We start from the raw sequence: 18,618 nt of genomic DNA, 5'->3' as shown, positions 1-18,618 counted from the left end.
CTCATACCCTTGGGGTGAGCCCCTCTCACCCTTTCCACCAAGAGTTAAGGTACAGCTAAAGTCTTGGAAAATAACAAGGACCTGACCGGCAGCTAGCCAAAAAGTGGATGGGACCTTATGATGTGCTGCTGACCCTGCATTCATCTGTCAAATTGGCTGGAATTAAACCCTGGATATATCACACTAGGTGAAGGCAGTTCATCCTCAACCTGATACCTCAGACAACCAGCCTGCCTCTTCATGTGAGCCAAGAAAAGACCTAAAGGTGTATTAAAGAAAAAAACACAGAGATAAGTACTATCCTTTTCTTAACATGAACTTCTTAACAAGTTTTGTAGTCATTAGATTATTTATGTCTGGTAAAACTAACCCTTTAGCTGAATGGGCACTAATGGTGGCTTCCCTCCAGAACAGAACAGACTGCTGGGTCTGTGGGGAATTGCCCTTCCTTCCACTGCAGGCTTGCCAAGGTGCATCCAAGCCACCAACCTAAGTACTTGATGTCATTTCTATACCTGGTATGGGGCACTTCACCCATTTTCCTTTCATGGCCATAACTCATCTCATCATAAGCCTCATGAATTTCCTACTTGCCAGGAAATCAGAAAACATGTTTTTCAACCAAGTTGTGAGCAGGTCAATGTCACCTCTACCTTGGGATATGCTGTACACCATGGTGTCAGATGGCTGACAGAGGTACAAATACAGGTAATAGGTCAAGCATAACTGTGCACTGAACACCACAACAGCAGCGCACCTCAAGCTAAGACCTGGAACATAGGATAGTTACCTCCCCAGCAATGTCATCAAACTCTTCAACTGACTAGCAGTTATATCGCTGGGGTAGCAAAACAGCTCCTTCTCGCATAGAGCCAACCCTCCACGCTGGGGCTGGCTGTAAGCCTGTGGCACTCACAGTTGGCCCTATGGCAAATACATCTGGGAGCACCCTTACCTTACAGGATGAATCCTGTTCTATCTGAACTCTTTGCCTGCCAACTGAGAAAGTACAAACGCCAGACACCACTGTTGAAAATGGCATCCTGGTGGTTTTACCCACTAGCCATCTTTTCCCCTCAGGCAGTGACCACATATGTAGAATTACAAGTAGAGGCCCTGGCTAAGCATATAGCTGCTGCCTTTAATAACATCCACCATGCCATCACCCTTGTTACTGAGGAAACTTTCAGATTAGGCAAGTGGCCTTACAAAACTGTATGGCCCTGGATATCCTGACTGCAGCCTAAAGGAGCACTGTGCATTAAGACTATTATCTACATATGCTAGATTATTCTCACCATATAACCTAAGCTATGCATACATTGGATACTCACATTTTGCTATAGATGCCTTCTCCCAATAACGGCATGGCTTAGTCAGCCACTTAGTGCATGGAAGACTTTCACATATAGCATAATTGGTATTTTGCTCATTGTCCTCTTTAGCTGTGGATTTTACTGCTGTTGTATACTCTGCAAGGATGCAGGAAAGATGTCCTCAGAAGCTCCTGTGTCCCCGCACCATAATGCTCCCACAAATTCCTGCTACAAGTCTAGGAACTTGAGAATATTTCCAACTTCAGGTGGACAAATTCCATTCTGGTACCTCCTAACTATGCCCCTTCTCAGCAGGAAGTAGCCAGATCGACTATGCCACCCATTTTCCATAGAAATGGAATGGAATTTGCACAATGGAAAGTTGTAACCAAGTGGCTTAGGTTAAAAATGCACTTTGAACATTTTTGTTTTTTGTTTTTCCTCCTTTCTTGCTTTTAGCCTTGAAAACATACTTTGAAACTCTTGGTTTCCCTCCCTTCCCACCAGACACTCCCTTGCACTGCTGGCTTATCTAATTATGTGCTTGCTAGAAGTTCCAGGGGCTAATTTTGAGACAAATTAGACATGGAGACGCAGCTACAAAATTCCAGAGATTACTTCAAGGAGGTTAGTCTATAACCCGGCCATTGTGAAGGTAACACCAGCCTATGCTCCAGGTGGACCATGACTCAAGATAGCCACCAGGACAAGACACACAGACCTTGCACCCAGCATCACCCCTGCATGCCTTCCACCCCAAGTTCCCCTTCTTAAACCCCTCTCCTGAGCCAAAACTTTGGAATGGTCTTTTAAAGGCTGAGCTTGCATTCAGTTACATACATATGTAAAAGTCTCTTGATACAGCATATCTTGAACCAAAATTTACCTTCAAATTTCTCTCTGTTGGCAAAACATCTTTCATTATACCACAATTTTCCTTTCACATAGTCAACCTACATAAATAAAGAAAAATATCACTTAGTCAATATGCAGACTTAAAATATCTTAGACAGAAGATAGAAAAAAACTAAAAAATTTCAAAGGTTGATAGTTCAGAAATGTGAGGCAAATAAAGAGACAAAAATTGTATGCAAATAAAATAAAAGATTATAGAATGAGGACAAGAAATAAGAATATACATTTTGAAAAATGCACAAAAAAAGAATAAAAAGAAATTGCACCTGGATTAGCACATGTTAATGGAGGATGCCCTTGTCTATGAGCTCTCTTTCAGAAGCTACCAGAAGACATTAGTCTTTCAGCACAGTTATAATGGGTCACATGTTTATCTTTCATTCCTCATTAGTGGCAGCTGGGTAGCTTTCCCAGAAGCCTGACAGCAGCAAGAAGCAACATGAAAAGGGCTTTGAAAATTGGTCATGAGAGAGAAGCTTCAAATATATTGAATATGTTGGATATTGATGTTGGATATTAATTAAATGCAACAGTTTGAGATTATTTTATTATAGGAAGATTCTGACCTTCAATATCTGTTGGGATGTAAGAAGACTTTCTTACTTTTTTATAGACCAATAATAAAATCTGTCTGATCTGTGTGCAAAAGCCTTCGCTGCTATCTAATGATCAAACCTGAACACATGAGGAGTTGCTTCTTTTTTTTTTCAATTGAGAAGGAGTCTCACACTCTGTTACCCAGGTCCAGTGGTATGATCTAGGCTCACTGCAACCTCTGCCTCCCAGGTTCAAGTGATTCTCCTGCCTCCAGCTCCCAAGTAGCTGGGATTACAGGCACACAACACCATGCCTGGCTAATTTTTTTTGTATTTTAGTAGAGATGGGATTTCACCATGTTAGCCAGGTTGGTCTTGAACTCTTGACCTCAAGTGATCCACCCACGTTGGCCTCCCAAAGTGTTGGTATTACAGATGTGAGCCACCATACTGACTGAGGAGTCACTTCTATGTATGTATGTATGTATTGATATGGGGTTCTGGCTCTGTCACCCAGGCTAGAGTGCAGTGGTATGGTAGTAGCTCACTCCAGCTTCAAACTCTTCAACTTAAGCAATCCTCCCGCGTCAGCCTCACAAACAGCTGGGACCACAGGTGTGCACCACCATGCCTGAGTAATTTTTTAATTGTCCGAAAGAAAGGATTCTCACCATATTGCCCTGGTCTAGAACTCCTGATCTTAAGCAATTCTCCCGCTTTGGCCTTGTAAAGCAGTGGGATTATAGGCATGAGCCACTGTGCACGGCCACCAACAATTTTTTTTTTTAAGTATCTACATTGTGCCACGTACTGTACTGAGATTTTTCATATGTAGTGTTACTTAATCACCTAAGAGGTAGTATATATTGTTATGTTTATCCTAAGAGGTAGATATTGTTATGCTCATTTTAAAATGAAGAAATTGAGGTCCAGAGAGTTATACAACTTGTTCAAAGTTTTATGTCACATGGCTAAGTTAGTCCAAAATTTGAATCCAGTCTGTCTTTATTTATTCACTCAGTGACTCAGCAAATATTCATTGAGACTGCCTATTTGCAAGGCTGTATGGTAACTTACCAGGACACAATAGTAAGTAAGATAGGCCTTGACTGGAACCTAAAATGTTGTGAGACTAGCTTGAGGCTCAACAGACAATATAGGGTGATAATGATAGGAATTTGTGTTGAGAACTGGGAGAGTGCACAGGAGGAGCACCTTGGTGGTCAGGGAGGGATTTCTGAAGAATGCTGAAATCCTCTAAGTGAAACAGAAGGAGGGAGTGCATGCTAAGAAGACAAAACATGATAGGCAAAGGAGTTGAGGTGTGAGAAATGCTGGTGGGTTCAGGGCAGGTGAGTGGTTTAGCCTGGCCGGCAGGATGGCTGCACGTGGAGGCGGGCATGATCAGGCTGAAGCAGAAAGTATTTTGTGTCTCATGAGAATTTCAATTTTATCCTTAAAGAAGTGATCCATATTCCTTGCTGTTGCCACTAAACAGATTTTGGTGGATAACTAACAGATTTTACCTCATGCCAAATCCCCAATTTAGGGATCTTATGCTTCCTATTACTTTTGTCTGGAAATGCTCTGTCAAAATAATTGCTCCAAGTCATTCAAGTTTCTGCTTAAATTTCATCTCTTTGAAAAGGCCTGCTTTAATCACCCGATTTCAAATAGAATATTATCTTCCCCTATCTCTTTCTCTTACCCTGCTTTAATTTCAACAACCATTTATTACTATCTAAGATCACATTATATATTTGTTTATGTATTTTTTTAATGGTCTAGCCCCCTCAGTAGAAAGTTAAGCTATATGAGAGTAGGGACTTTGTCTTGTTCACTATGGAATCCCTCTTTATCTGAACAATAATGGAATATAGGAAGTGCTCAACAAATATTTGTTGAGTGAATGAGATTTACTGAATGAATAAATCATTAAGTATTCACTCATTCAGCTACCTGCCCAAACACCCACATATATCTCATTCTTAACACCTTTGCTTCCGTCATTAGTAAAAGAGGTCTTATCCAAAGGTAGATCCTTATAACCCTTAAAAACAATTTCACTTTCCCCCTTCCCTCCACTCCCCAATCCCAGTACCTCTCTACCTTTGGAACCCTGTATTTCCTCTCTCCCTCATCACTACCAACCATCCTTGAGTTTTACTAAGATATTTTAGTTTAATAGGATTTATCATAATATCCTTGCAAATTGTAAAAACCTCCATGAAGGGCAATTTGTGATGATTTTTTAATGTTGCATAAGGATTTACCCCTTGATCTCCCAATCCAAGTTCTAGGATGTATTGTATCTATGTATCTGGACACATAAAATTTCTAGGTACAAATTATTCATGGCAGCATTGTTTGTAATAGCAAAATATTGGGAAATTACCCAAGCATCCATCAATGGATGATAATTTAAACTCTGGTTAGTTCATACAATGTAATACTTGAAGCTGTAAAAATTAAACAAAAAAGAAAAGAAAAAGAGTCTATTCCCCATTTATTAATATGGATTTTTTTCCCTGTGATTTGTTGATAAGTGAAGAAAATAATTTAGCATACTTTGTATATGGTATAAGAAAGTGAAGAAAAGAATATATATTCACAATTATTTGAATTTCCATTAGAAAACACTGAAATGTCAAGGCAAAAGTAATAATCTAGGAATAAGTAAAAGAAAAAAAAAACCACTGAAATGGTATCAAATTTTTAAAAATGATTACCTGTAAGGGATGGAAAAATCAGGGTGAATACACATAGAGGTGGGACAGACTTCTCAGTGTATATCTTTATGTAACTTTTTTAGTTTTTAACTATGTGAATATACTACCTATTTGAACATCATAATTTTTATTGAAAATTGAAAGGTATTGAAAATTCTCATTTCCCTTGTAACATGTCCTTTCTTGCTACAGGCTGTGTGGGAGGTGGGGCCTTTGGGAGGTGATAAGGTGAATAGAATTAGTATCCTTATTTGATGTGGGGGTGATTCAGTGAATCAAATTAGTGCCCTTATAAAAGAGAACCCAGGGAGATCCCTTGCCCCTCTGCCATGTGAGGACACAGTGAACAGATGGCTATCCATGATCCAGGAAGGCAGCCCTCACCAGACACTGAATCTGCCTGCACTTTTATCTTGGACTGTCTAGTCTCCAGAACTGTGAGAATTAAATTTGTGCTCTGTATAAGCCACCCAGTCTATAGAAACTTTGCTACAGCAGCCCAAATTGGCTAGGATGTCTTTGTTCAAACATCCTTTTCTAGGCTGGGTGTGGTGACTCAGGCATGTAATTCCAACACTTTGGGTGGTCAAGGCAGATGGATCACCCAAGGTCAGGAGTTTGAGACTAGCTTTACTAACTGGTGAAACCCCATCTCTACTAAAAATACAAAAATTAGCTGGGCAAGGTGGCACATGCCTGTAATCCCAGCTACTCAAGAGACTGAGGCAGGAGAATCACTTGAACCCAGGAGGTAGAGGTTGCAGTGAACCGAGACTGCCACTGCACTTCAGCTTGGGTGACAGAGGGAGACTCCATCTCAAAAAAAAGAAATCCTTATCTAGTACTCCATTTTGACTTATACAGATAGACAGAAAATACATGAATAAATATAAGATAAAATGAGAGAAACAGCCAAGTATTTCTCATCACTAGTCCTCTCCTCATTTTCTTCCCCTTTATTGAAATGTCTGTTCTTTTTCATTTGTTTTATTAAAGTTCTTTCTTCAGTATTTTCCTTAGTTGGGATAACCAGGTCATATACTCTCTTAATCTGAAAGACGAATAATCTCTTGGCTGGAAATAGAAATTCTGGACTTTGGTTCTTTTGTCTTAACTTGACTGTAGATGTTGATTTCACTGTCTTGAACCTTCTACTGTTGTATAAACAAAATCTAACACCAGTGAGGTATATTTTGCTTTTGCTCTTTCTGTTTGGATACTTGTAATATTTCCCCCTTAAACTTATAATTGAGTAATATTCCTTGGATATGCCTACATTTTTTCAGTGCTCCCTGGAATTTAGTGGATTGTAATATATAGTCTTGGAACTTTCTTAATCTCAGTTAATCTTCTTCTATTTTGTGGTTGTTGTTGTTCACTGTCTTCTATCTGTTCCTTTTAAAATACATCTGAAAACTCTTGCTCATCTGTTACACCTTCTGGATCACTCCTCAAAGGCTCACAGTTGCTGTTGTGATTTCTAGCCATGTTCCTTAGATGGTTTAAGAAGTTTCTTCATCTTGGTCTTCCATGCCACTACTCTGTATTTAAACAGTGGCTATTCTGTCCTTCAATTTATTCCATTTGTAATGGAAATTTTGGTATTTAGTCCCAGGAAGTATTTTGATGCTGCACTTGAAGCTCTTTATCAGTATTGACTATGTTCAAAACACTTATACAAATATTCATCGGGGTTGCCTACCTGCAAGGCCATGTGGTAATGTATCAGGATACAATAGTAAGTAAGATAGGCTTTGACTGGAACCTAAAATCTTGTGAGGGTAGTCTGGGGGCTCAAGAGACAAAATAGGGTGATAATGGTAAATTATCTAATACCTCAGTGCCAATGACAGTAATCACAGAGTAGGTTCTTATTGGGTATTTGTGAAATAATTTTATTTTAAAATGTTCTTGTTCAATTGTTGCCTCATCCACCAGCGACTCTAGTACTATTCTAATGATCTTTGCTCTCAGAATGCCAGGCTACCTTAAGTGTGCTTTGAAGAGAGGGCTCAGGTATGGTTTGTGGAGCACCTCAAATTTTGAAAACTTGAATAATAGCTGCCATGCCACCAGCTCAGAACCAGAAGGGGCTCCCCTCTTTCCAGGTCTCCTTCAACTTGCCCACCTCAGGCACAGGGAGAATGCCACCCTCCTGGTAGGCTCATCTTCAGCCACACCCTCAGCCATACTCCCAAAGCTAAGAGAACCCTTCCTTAGGAGTTTGCGGAGCTCTGCCTGCCAAACTCCCTTGAGAATACTTCACCTTCTAATCCTCTAATCTCTGCCCTGTGAGCACTTTGTTCTCAGGTAACCCATGAGTGAGGTTAACGATATGCCAGATCTCCTCAGTGAGATTTCTCAAAGCAGGCTTCCAGTGATCCCAGCTGCCCAGTGGCCCCAGCAGCCTTTTGACTTAGCAGAGCAGGTAGGCTGAAGATAGACGTTAAAGGGAGTTAAAGGTCATCGTCTCCTCCACCCATTTTCTTTACTTTTGGTGTGATTTTTCTTTAGGTGTAGCTTTTTAAAATATATGTTGGTTTTTCTTAAGTTTTCTATAATGTCCCTTTCTACTTATTGTAATTACTGACATATTTGGTTTATTTATACTGTTTTACCCTTTAGTTTGTTTTCTATTCTTTTACCTTTATCTCTCCTCTCCTTCCTTCCTTTTCGTAGAATGAATGGATCATTCTTTAATCCTGTTTTCCTTTCTCAGGTGGTTTGGAAGCTTTAGGTTGTATTCTTTTTGTTTTCTTATAGTTTTTTGGTAATTATCCTTCAATTCTTAACACATATACTGAATTGTACATTTTTCTAACAACTTCTTAACTTATTCCCCATATTGGTTCTCTTGACAAAGATTTTAAATACTTTATTATCCACTGAAAACTATTGCCATTTCTCCTTGTTACATTGTCTAGAGTTTTGGTTCCATCCAATTATTAAACACAAAATGTATAACTTATGTTTTATTTATTTTATTTTTATTTTTATTTTGAGACAGAGTCTTGCTCTGTCACCCAGACTGGAGTGCAGTAGCACGATCTTGACTCACTGCAACCTCAGGTGATCCACCGGCCTCAGCGTCCCAAAGTGCTAGGATTATAGGCATGGGCTACCACATCTGGCCATGACTTATTTTTTATACCAATTATGTTCTTTGAACACATATTTACTAAGTACAGACTTTGTGTCAGGTGCCTTTCTAGACACTGGGATCTAGTAGTGAACAGCATAGACAAGGCTCCTGTTCACCCAGGTCTTAGAACTTACATTTCAGTTTTCCTCATTGCTTCGAGCATCCTACTCCTTCATGGGGATTTCTGGATGGTAAACCCTCCCAATGTCTTTAGTTATGATAATTTTCTTTTCACTCTCATTCTTGAATTACATAGTTTAGCTAGGTATGGAATTTTATTTTGACAGTTATTTCCCTCTGTTCTTTATAATATAAATCACTTTTGCCCATCTGGCTCTCTCTGTTCTCTGCTTTACTTTTCCTCTGATTAGTATAATTAGTCAGTTCCATTTGCTTCCTAAGAAATAAATGTTCCTTCCTCATAGACAGTGTGAATGTAGGTATATGTGCAAATGCACATATGCACACAGACTGGAGCTTGAACAATCTAAGATAAAGGTGGTAGCAGATTGAGTGCCTGGTGAAGGCTGCCTTCCTGGTTAATAGCCATCTGCTCACTCTGTGAGGACAGAATAGGAAGGGCATATGGCAAATGGTTAGGAACATTCATGATTTCATTTGTGGTTTTCCAACTGAAGCATTACCTAGTTCATTAATAACAAAACTTGACTTTTTAACATACAGGGGAGATAATCAATGAAACAAAATCCCCCAAAAGGTCAGAAGCAGACCAGTGACTAGATTATATGACATTTTTGTGCAAGTTAGAAAAGGTACCCCTTTCTCCAAGTAGAACAGATTTACACTGGGGTAGATGGACTAGGGAGTAAAGCATTAGCCAGATCTCAGCCCTTTATTCTCTTCAATCCCATGCCCTTGTGCAGAATCCAACCTGAACAACCACAGCTAGTCTGGACATAGCATATGAGAGTGGGTGGGGGTGGCCTCTGAAACAAGGAGGAGGACTTCTTCCTTTGAAGCAGAAGAAAGCACTGCTTAATGGTTGCTACAATATAGATTATATATATCATGTATATATAATATATGCTACAAATTTAGATATGTAAATAAATATATTTTGTTTAAGCTATAAGTAATATAGTAACTGGAATAACTTATATTGTGAATTATTGTGTTACAGCTCATCTCAAGTCACCAAGTAAATACATATCTTCTAACCAGCCCTGGGAAATGTAAAGCTTCTTACCCTTTCAAAACCACAAAAGTATGCCCTGGAAAACTAGAAGAAAAAAAAGAAACTTTAATTTTTGCTTGCATATCAGAAGGACTAACAAAACATAGCAATTTAAATTATACCAAAGGAAATAAACCATATAAATTCCTTGAAAAAATTTATACGAAAATTATATGTTTTTCTATCCCAGCAGTTAAGATAGCCAAACACTAAAAGCAGTCTCTGATATAGTTTATACAATATTCTGGGAATTTCCCCATCAGTCTTTGCCTCATTTTGTTGTTTTATTAATTTACTTATACCTTAGTGTGATTCCAGAAAGGATTTGAGAAGAAAACCATGCCTTTCAATGATTTACGTGGAGGAATTAAGAAATGTGCAGGCATATACAAGTCTGCCACCCACCTGGGTTAGGAAGGCATACTCTCAACCTATTATTTTCTCCTTTGCCACTCTGTTTCTTCTGCCCAGTCCAGGGCAGTCTGGAGATGAGGACTTACAATATACAATCCCTGTCTACTTCTCTGCACTTTGAATTTAAGCCGTTGTAGTATTCCTGGTTTCAACTCTCTGTTTTAGCAATTACTTAATAAGCAGGTAAAAAAACAAAACAAAACAAAAAAAAACAAAAGAAAACTCAGATCTACTAGGCATCTGAGCAACAAATGGTACTTTCTCAGAGATGGTGAGGAAGGTTCGGATATATACGAACATTCTTATACCCGAAGAAGGATAATAATGACCACATATAAGAAATATCTGCCTCTCAACCAATACCATTTCCCCTTCTTTACTTTCCTCTATCGTTTCTCCTACTGATCCCAAGTTTTTATTGCTGGTCTCATCTCTGTTGTAGTAATTTTTTAGAGGTATTTGTTAACATGTTTAAGAATTTTATGGTATGCATATAAACTATCTTCACCTAAACGTGTATTTCCCTTCTCTCAATCCCAACACTTAATTTCACTTATGTTACTTTGTAATACTGTATTTGGCTTTATAAATTACCTTAAAGCATTTGGGTAGCATATATACCTATAAATAAATTGGTCAATCAATAGATAGGTAGATCTTTTCTCCATGTATATATTTAAAACTTACTATAAATTTGTTCAGGAATAAAACTGGCACCATTTCCAAATTACATATTGAATACTACAAGGCAAAGGAAAAAGTTGCTGTATCATGCCTTTATGTTTTTCAAAAGAAAGAAGCATTTCAATTTTAAGATACACCACACATAACTCAAATATTAAATATTTCTTTTTGTGTCACAGAAGATATTTAAGGTTAGCTATTAGTTACAAAGCAATTTACATACCGATAAGAAGCGGTTTGCTGGGTAACGAAGATCTTCACTTACAAAAAGGCCCAAAGAGGTGAGGAGGACTAAAAAACGATTTGTTAAAACCATATCCACCACTGTAAGGCCTTCGTGTTCTAAAGGAAGAAATCATACCATGGATTAAAAAGGAAGAAAAAAGTGAGCTCCTTAGAGAAGCAAAGACATTTTATAGATATTAATCAAATATTGATATGTTAAATGCTCAAGATGAAGGCAATGTTAGAGGAGTTACCTTCTTTAAGGTGGGAATAGATAGTCTCTGTCATGTTAACCCATGTGATACCACGATAATGCCAAAATCCAGAAAATGTTATGCCTACGTAAACACCTACCATGAAAGAAAAGGAAAATTAAGGCCAGGAAACTTTACAAATCGAGTCACTCTACTGTGTGGTTGTTAGGCCTTCAGGGGCAAAAAAGCCTGAGCCAGTTCTATCTTTCAACCTGTTGTCCTCTCTTGCCTCAACTCCTTCCCGGCATTTTGATCTCACTTCCCCAAGCATTGTAAAGATGAAGTAACTTCAAGTTACACCACAGAATATTAGCCAACTATCTGGAGGAGGAGGAGGTCCTATCCAGACCTGCTATTCACAGAACAACATAAGAAAAGGAGCCAACTCTCTATCTGAGTTGACACAGGGTAGCATATGGACAGCAGAGAGGGAAAGAGCACAATCACTAGGTTCGTGCAAAAGTAATCGCAGTTTTTGCCATTAAAAGTAATTGCAAAACCATGATTACTTTTGTAGCACCTAGTAAAACTAAATGAATTATATAGAAGCAGACTGTGAGTCATTAGGAAGTCAAAGAGATTTGGGTAAGGTTATTTGTCTATCCCTATACTGATGCATACTGTTTTAATCTATTACTTTACAACAAGTCATGCTAGGACAAATTTTTGATCTTTTTATTTTCTCTAAAATTATGTTTGCTATTCATGGTGTTTCATTCTCCCACATGAATTTGGATTTGGCTTGTCAATTTCCAGACCCTCCCTTGCCCAGAAGAGAAAACACACAAAATACACACACACACACACACACATGCACACATGCACACACACACAAACCAAAAACATTGTTATTATTTTTCTTGGAATTATATTGAATTGATTGATAAATTTGGAGATACTTAATATCTTTATAATATCTGAAGTTCCTGCTTATAAATGTCTTATTTATTTTGGTCTTTTTAAAATGACCTTCATTAGAGCTTTATATTTCTACACAAAAGGACTTGCAATTCCTTTTTTTATTACTGGGTACTTTTTGGGATTTCTTGCCTTATTAATAGGATTGTTAAAATTATGATATTTAATTAATCCTTGGTGAAATGGTTTTTATACATTGTTATTCTATCTCACAACCTTCTAGCATGCCCATATTTGTTCTGAGTTTTTCTATAGATCTTTTTGGATTTTTATGTAGGTATACATATTATCTCTGAGTAATAAAATTTTGTTTCTTATTTTTTAATTTTTTAGTTTACTGCTTTTCCTTTATATTCATTGAATTTGGGGTCTAGGATAGGTCATCAATTAGCTAGGAACAATAATTAGAATAATACTATTAGTAGTAGAAATGTGTAATGACATTGTGATGTTGTGATATAATATAATATATAATAAGTTCACTGTGATGTCCTGGCTCCTGATACAGAACTCCTAAAATCCTACCATTTCCTGCATGATGGAGTGCTAGGAACATCCTTTGTTCTAACATTTTATCTTTGACCCCAGTTCCTAATACAGAGCCCCTAAATTCCTTGGAATTTCCTGGGTGATGGAATTGTCTTTTGTTCTAATGAAGCAACTCTTGACAGACTCCCAGATAGCTTTAAGATGTGGGCTGGTCACCAGTAAAAGCAAGCCACAATTAGAAGCTTAGAGCTTTCAGCTCCACAGCACATCTCCCAGGAAGTTGGGAGGGGCTGGAGACTGAATAAATAATTGATCATGCCTATGTGATAAAGCTTCCATAAAAATCCTTACAGTGCAGGTTTTGGAATGCTAAAACACATCTACCTACCAGTAGTGTGGCATGACAAGTCCATGGGGACAGAAGCTCCTTTTCTGGGAATCTTCTGGACCTTGTCCAATGTACTTCTTTATCTACTTACTGTATCCTTTGTAATGTCCTTTATAATAAACTGGCAAACCTAATAAATGTTCCTCTGAGTTCTGTGGGCAGTTACAGCAAATTATTGAACTCAAAGAAGGGGTTGTGGGACCCACCCCCCAATTTATAATTAGTCGATTAGAACTACAACCTGGGATTTGTGACTGGCATTTGAATTGGGGGACAGTCTTGTGGGACTGAGCCCTTAATCTGTTGCTGGGGTGGGGGTCTGTGCTAACTCCAGATAGCTTGCATCAGAATTGAATTAAATCATATGATACCTACTCTGTCATTCACAGAAAACTGGAGAATTACTTGGTGTGGAAAATCCATACATTTGGTGTTAGAGTGTCATGAAATGAATATAGAGAGAAACAGTTGTTTTTTTCCCTATATGTATGCTCTCAGATATTACAGTTGTAATGAAAAAAATGCAAACATAAAGTAATGTGATATTTCAGGAACAACAATCTGTTTATACATGGCAGGAATAGCAGTGTTTAATCCACAATGGATAGTCTCTGGGAGAAAGTAATATATTAATGGAGGGTATGGGATAAAAGAAATTAGGAGACACGGTAAATTCATGATTAACATGGCAAAAAGTCACAGCAAAAAAACATACTTAGTATATCACACTTGCAAGTAGACAAGATACAGTATTGAAGGATAATTTTTTAGGTATTTTTAGGAAACAATTTTCCTCCCCTAGATCTATGCATTTATTTCTGCTGCCAGTTAAATATTACTGTTATAAAATACACAATGCCGACTTCAACATTCAATGAAGCTGTAAACCTACCTTTAACCCCTGAGTCCACAACGAAGCCTAGTAATGCCACATCATTGGCACAGGGGCATTTTGTTGCTTTGAGATCTACCACATGTGGATATATGTTACTGAAATCCGTTTCTGTCATCACATTCCCAGGAGACCACTGAAGAATCGGTTCTGCGGAAATCAAATTTGGGTATTTAAATTGTGAGAGCACACTTGAAAATGGAACATTGCTACTTTCCTTTAAAGTTTTTAAAAGAACCATGTAAAGAAACGATTCCATAGTTCAAAAAAGGTATATTACCTCACTCTGCATTGTTAAAAATAGGTCAGTTACCGTTTTCCCGGAGAGAAGGAGTAAAGTCTAATTCCCCTTGATGGGGGCCTGGCAAGGTTATGTTGCAGCAGAGCATGTGGAATGGGAGAAACTGCTTTGGCCATATTTGAAAAATACCATTTGCCACAGGATCTATCCCTAGAAACAGAATTGCAGGATCACAGAATACTAACATTTATAACCTCTAAGCCCACTCATTTACTTTTTGTTCTCTTCCTAAGCCCACTGAAATAGCAGTAGATATATAAAAATGAGAATAAATCCAGAGTAGCAGTGGAGAACAAGGACAGTTATCATTAGTGGGAAAGAGACTTAGAGATATTTCTGGAAGATAGTTGAAACATACTATGCCACAGGATCTACCCCTATAAATGGAATTGCCGTACCACAGAATATATTTATAACTTCTGCTTCAACAGCCCACTCATTTACTTTTTGTTCTCTTCCAAATCCCATTGAAACAACAGAAGGTAAATAAAAATGAGAATAAATCCAGAGTGGCAGTGGTGAACAGGGACAGTTATCATCAGCAGCCAAGAGACCTAGAAGAATTTCTGGAAGACAGAAGTTGGGAATGAGACAAAGAAGAAAAAGCAATCAGAGGTGAGGCATCTCCAGCGCAGCACAGGCAGGACAGCAGCACCACTGGCGAATAAGGTCTTTCATGTGCAAACCAGGCCTTCCAGAATCTGTCGTCCTCTTGGTCCCTCCACTTTCCTTCTTCCCATTATAGACCCTAATTCGTGGGGCTTTGAGTATCTGGTTTTCTCCCAACCCTATTTTTCAGTCCTCAGTTTGAATGTCTCCCACTATGGGAAGCCTTCCATGAAGCCCTAGAATGAGTGAGGCTCTGCTCCCAGGTGCTCCGGTAGGACTCTGCACTCACTGTAACTAGAATAAAGGTACAGTCTTCCCCATCAAACCAGGGTAGACAGTGATCCTTTTGAAAGAACTTCATCAGATAAGGCTTCACAAATTTTAAAACTTAAAATGTTTTACTTTTGGATATGCACAGGATTGGAGCTAGGTAAATTCAAATTTTCATACATTAAAAGAAGGGAGGGTTTTTTCTTTTGAAAAAAATGAGAAAAAAAAAAAAAAGAATACAACAAGTAAGCCAGGGCAATTGGAAAGACTACTGCTGTCTGAATCTCAAAATCAGTCAAAGGACTTCTAAGGGCAGAGATAAGCAATAACCAGTTATTTAGCTATTTACATTCTCCTCGGTCTCCCCAACTTTCAGTAAAATCTGCTACAAATCCAAAGAGTTTATGTGATTTTTTTTCACTTTGTGCAAAGCAAGAAAAGAAGCTAACTTTTCATCTGGGTTGATATAGTGCAGCACAGGGACAGCCAAGGAGGGAAAGAGACATGATCTATAACTACACTAATTCACCAGGAAGTCATTCCAGAATTCAAAGAAATTTGGGGCAAAGCAGCTGATGTTTCAGGGTGTAGTATATGTTGGCAGACCATTCACACCCAGGTCAGGGAGATTTCAGCTTACCTCTGGACATCACTGCACTGAGTTGACAATGCCCCCCCCCACTTATATACAAGGTCCTTGAAGTCAGATACTGTATCTCAAGCATTTTAAGAACGAGGAAGTGATTAAAAGTTTTGACTGCTACTAAGAAGCTAAAAAAGAGACAGAAAAGTGACCACCAATATGAAGGTCACTGGTGACTCTGATTAGCAGCAGTTTAAGTGGCATGGAGGAAATAGAAACAGATGAGTGGTTTGGGATGCAGATTGCATAGAAAAAAAGTAGAGACAAGGTTTTACACTCTCTTTTGAGTTCAGTAATGAATAAAGATTTCTAACTCTAGCTTTCACTCTTGACTCCCATTTCCCAGTGTCTGTTCCTCCTGTCTTCAGCATTCTGATGAATGATAACATCCTCTACTTGAACGCTTAAGTAAGAAATCCAGGCATCAGGCTGGGCGCAGTGGCTCACGTCTGTAATCCCAGCACTTTGGGATGCCAAGGCGGGTGGATCATTAGCTCAAGAGATTAAGACCATCCTGGCCAACATGGTGAAACCCTGTCTCTACTAAAAATACAAACATTAGCTGGGCATGGCAGGGCGTGTCTGTAGTCCCAGCTACTCAAGAGGCTGAGGCGGGAGAATTGCTTGAATCTAGGAGGCAGAACTTGCAGTGAGTGGAGATCGCATCACTGCACTCCAGCCTGGTGACAGAGTGAGACTCCATTGGAAGGAAGGAAGGAAGGTAGGAAGGAAGGAAGGAAGGAAGGAAGGAAGGAAGGAAGGAAGGAAGGAAGGAAGGAAGAAAGGAAGGAATCAATCCAGGTATCATCCTTGTTACTTCTGTTTGCCTCTACCTTAGTCCACCAAGAAGTCACAGCAGCTCTACTTCCAAAATGTATACTGAAAGCTCTGCTCACTACTGCCACTGCTAATGCTACAGCCTATCAACTCCCGACCTTCTCAAGAAGACTATTGCAACAACTGCTACCAATGTCCTTTATTCCATTCTTGCTGTCCTTCCTCAAGAGTTATTCTCTACACAGCAGCCAAAGTGATCTTTTCATTATAAAAGATAAATCAGAATTTATTACTCCTCTGCTTAAAATACCCCAGTGGCTTTAAATTGTAATTACAAGAAAGTCCACACTTTTTACCAAGATCCCTGCCAGCTTCTCCAAACTCATTATCCACCACCCTGTCATTTACTGTGCTTCAGCAACACTAGTGTCCTTTCGGTTCCTCAAACAGATCAATCTCATCTCTGCATATGGAGCTTTCAAAGACCTACTGATTTGTGAAGCTTTTTGCTGCCATTATACCTCAGTACATTATTCTAAACAAATATAAGTTAACATTTTAATATAGTATGTGGTATTTTGGGTACATCTCAATTTGGAAATGGTTCAGATTTCAGATCTTTTAAAAAATTGATATAACAATTTTATATTGATACTGTAGTAGTTAAAAAGTAGCATAGGGTATCAAACTATCAGAGTTCCAAAGCCAGTATTGCAATTACTATTGAATAATTGATTCACTGTTTGTTGTTTTTAATTTTGGAAACTACCTAAAACTACTTACTTTTTTGGAATAAGTAAATATAGTCAACATTATAAGTCATTGTTTATAATAACCCTCAATATGGCCACAGTAAAATATGTATTTCCTTTCTTTTTTTTTTTTTTTTTTAAGACTGAGTCTTGTTCTGTTGCCCAGGCTGGAATACAATGGCACAACCTCAGCTTACTGCAACCTTCATCTCCTGGGTTCAAGTGATTCTCCTGCCTCAGCCTCCCAAGTAGCTGGGACTACAGGTGCACATCACCATGCCTGGCTAATTTTTGTATTTTTTTCTTAGTAGAGATGGGGTTTTACCATGTTGGCCAGGCTGGTCTCAAACTCCTAGCCTCAAGTGATCTGCCCACTTTGGCCTCCCAAATACCTGCTAGGATTACAGGTATGAACCACCAGGCGTGGCCTGTATTTCCATATTTCTATAGCACTCTGGAGATTTCTGTTAATAATTTACCCACATTTATTTAATTATTTGTTCTATCAGATTGTGAGTGCCTCAAGGGTCATGATTATCTCTTATTTATTTAATTTTTTAAAATGTTTAGGACCTTAGCACAGAATCTGGCATACAGCAGATGTCAAAGTTTATTGAAAGAATATATGAATTCCATTTTACTTCTGCCTATTGGCACTTACCTCGAAGAATATCCAATAGAGTTCCTTCAGTAGCATAAATATTTAGTCCATGATGTAAAGTGATCCTTACTAACCATTGTTCTACAGCTGCAACATCTGTTTGAAAACAAAAGGTAAATAATCAGCTATTTTTTCATATGTCATATTGGTGAAATTTAAGGATATGTGAACATTACCAACAATGATAGCCTTTCCTTTCCCAACCATTTTGTTAGCATTTATATGTCAAATTTAATATGTTTTCCCTATAAATATTTTGCTTATAAAATAATGAAAAAAGAATTGTGAAGAGACCTTACCACCATAGCAATGAATCTAGATACTAATATTTAGGTCATAATTTTTTCTCCTAGAGCTGTAGGGCTTGATAAAAAGCAAATTATGACTCTTCTTGTGAAGCAGACCACAATTAATTAAAATGTATCATATAAACCCTAAGATGAATAATTTAAAAACTTTTAAGGTACAATTAATAAGCCACCAGTGGAGATGAAATGGAATCATAGAA

At 38.2% G+C, this 18,618-nt stretch overlaps 1 protein-coding gene across 1 annotated transcript in view; it reads right to left on the bottom strand.

Moving 5' to 3' along the window:
- CATSPERB (cation channel sperm associated auxiliary subunit beta) overlaps nucleotides 1-18,618 on the bottom strand; it is a 185,524-nt gene that overhangs the window by 100,960 nt on the left and 65,946 nt on the right. The window contains 6 exon segments of the mRNA XM_074393468.1: nucleotides 2,203-2,269; nucleotides 9,846-9,878; nucleotides 11,155-11,273; nucleotides 11,411-11,506; nucleotides 14,098-14,247; nucleotides 18,111-18,206. Of these exon segments, the coding sequence (XP_074249569.1) occupies nucleotides 2,203-2,269; nucleotides 9,846-9,878; nucleotides 11,155-11,273; nucleotides 11,411-11,506; nucleotides 14,098-14,247; nucleotides 18,111-18,206 (561 nt within the window).

This window comes from Saimiri boliviensis, chromosome 2 (genome assembly GCF_048565385.1).
Source record: "Saimiri boliviensis isolate mSaiBol1 chromosome 2, mSaiBol1.pri, whole genome shotgun sequence".
Classification (NCBI taxonomy): domain Eukaryota; kingdom Metazoa; phylum Chordata; class Mammalia; order Primates; family Cebidae; genus Saimiri; species Saimiri boliviensis.
This window is presented reverse-complemented; position numbering and strand designations above follow the sequence as displayed.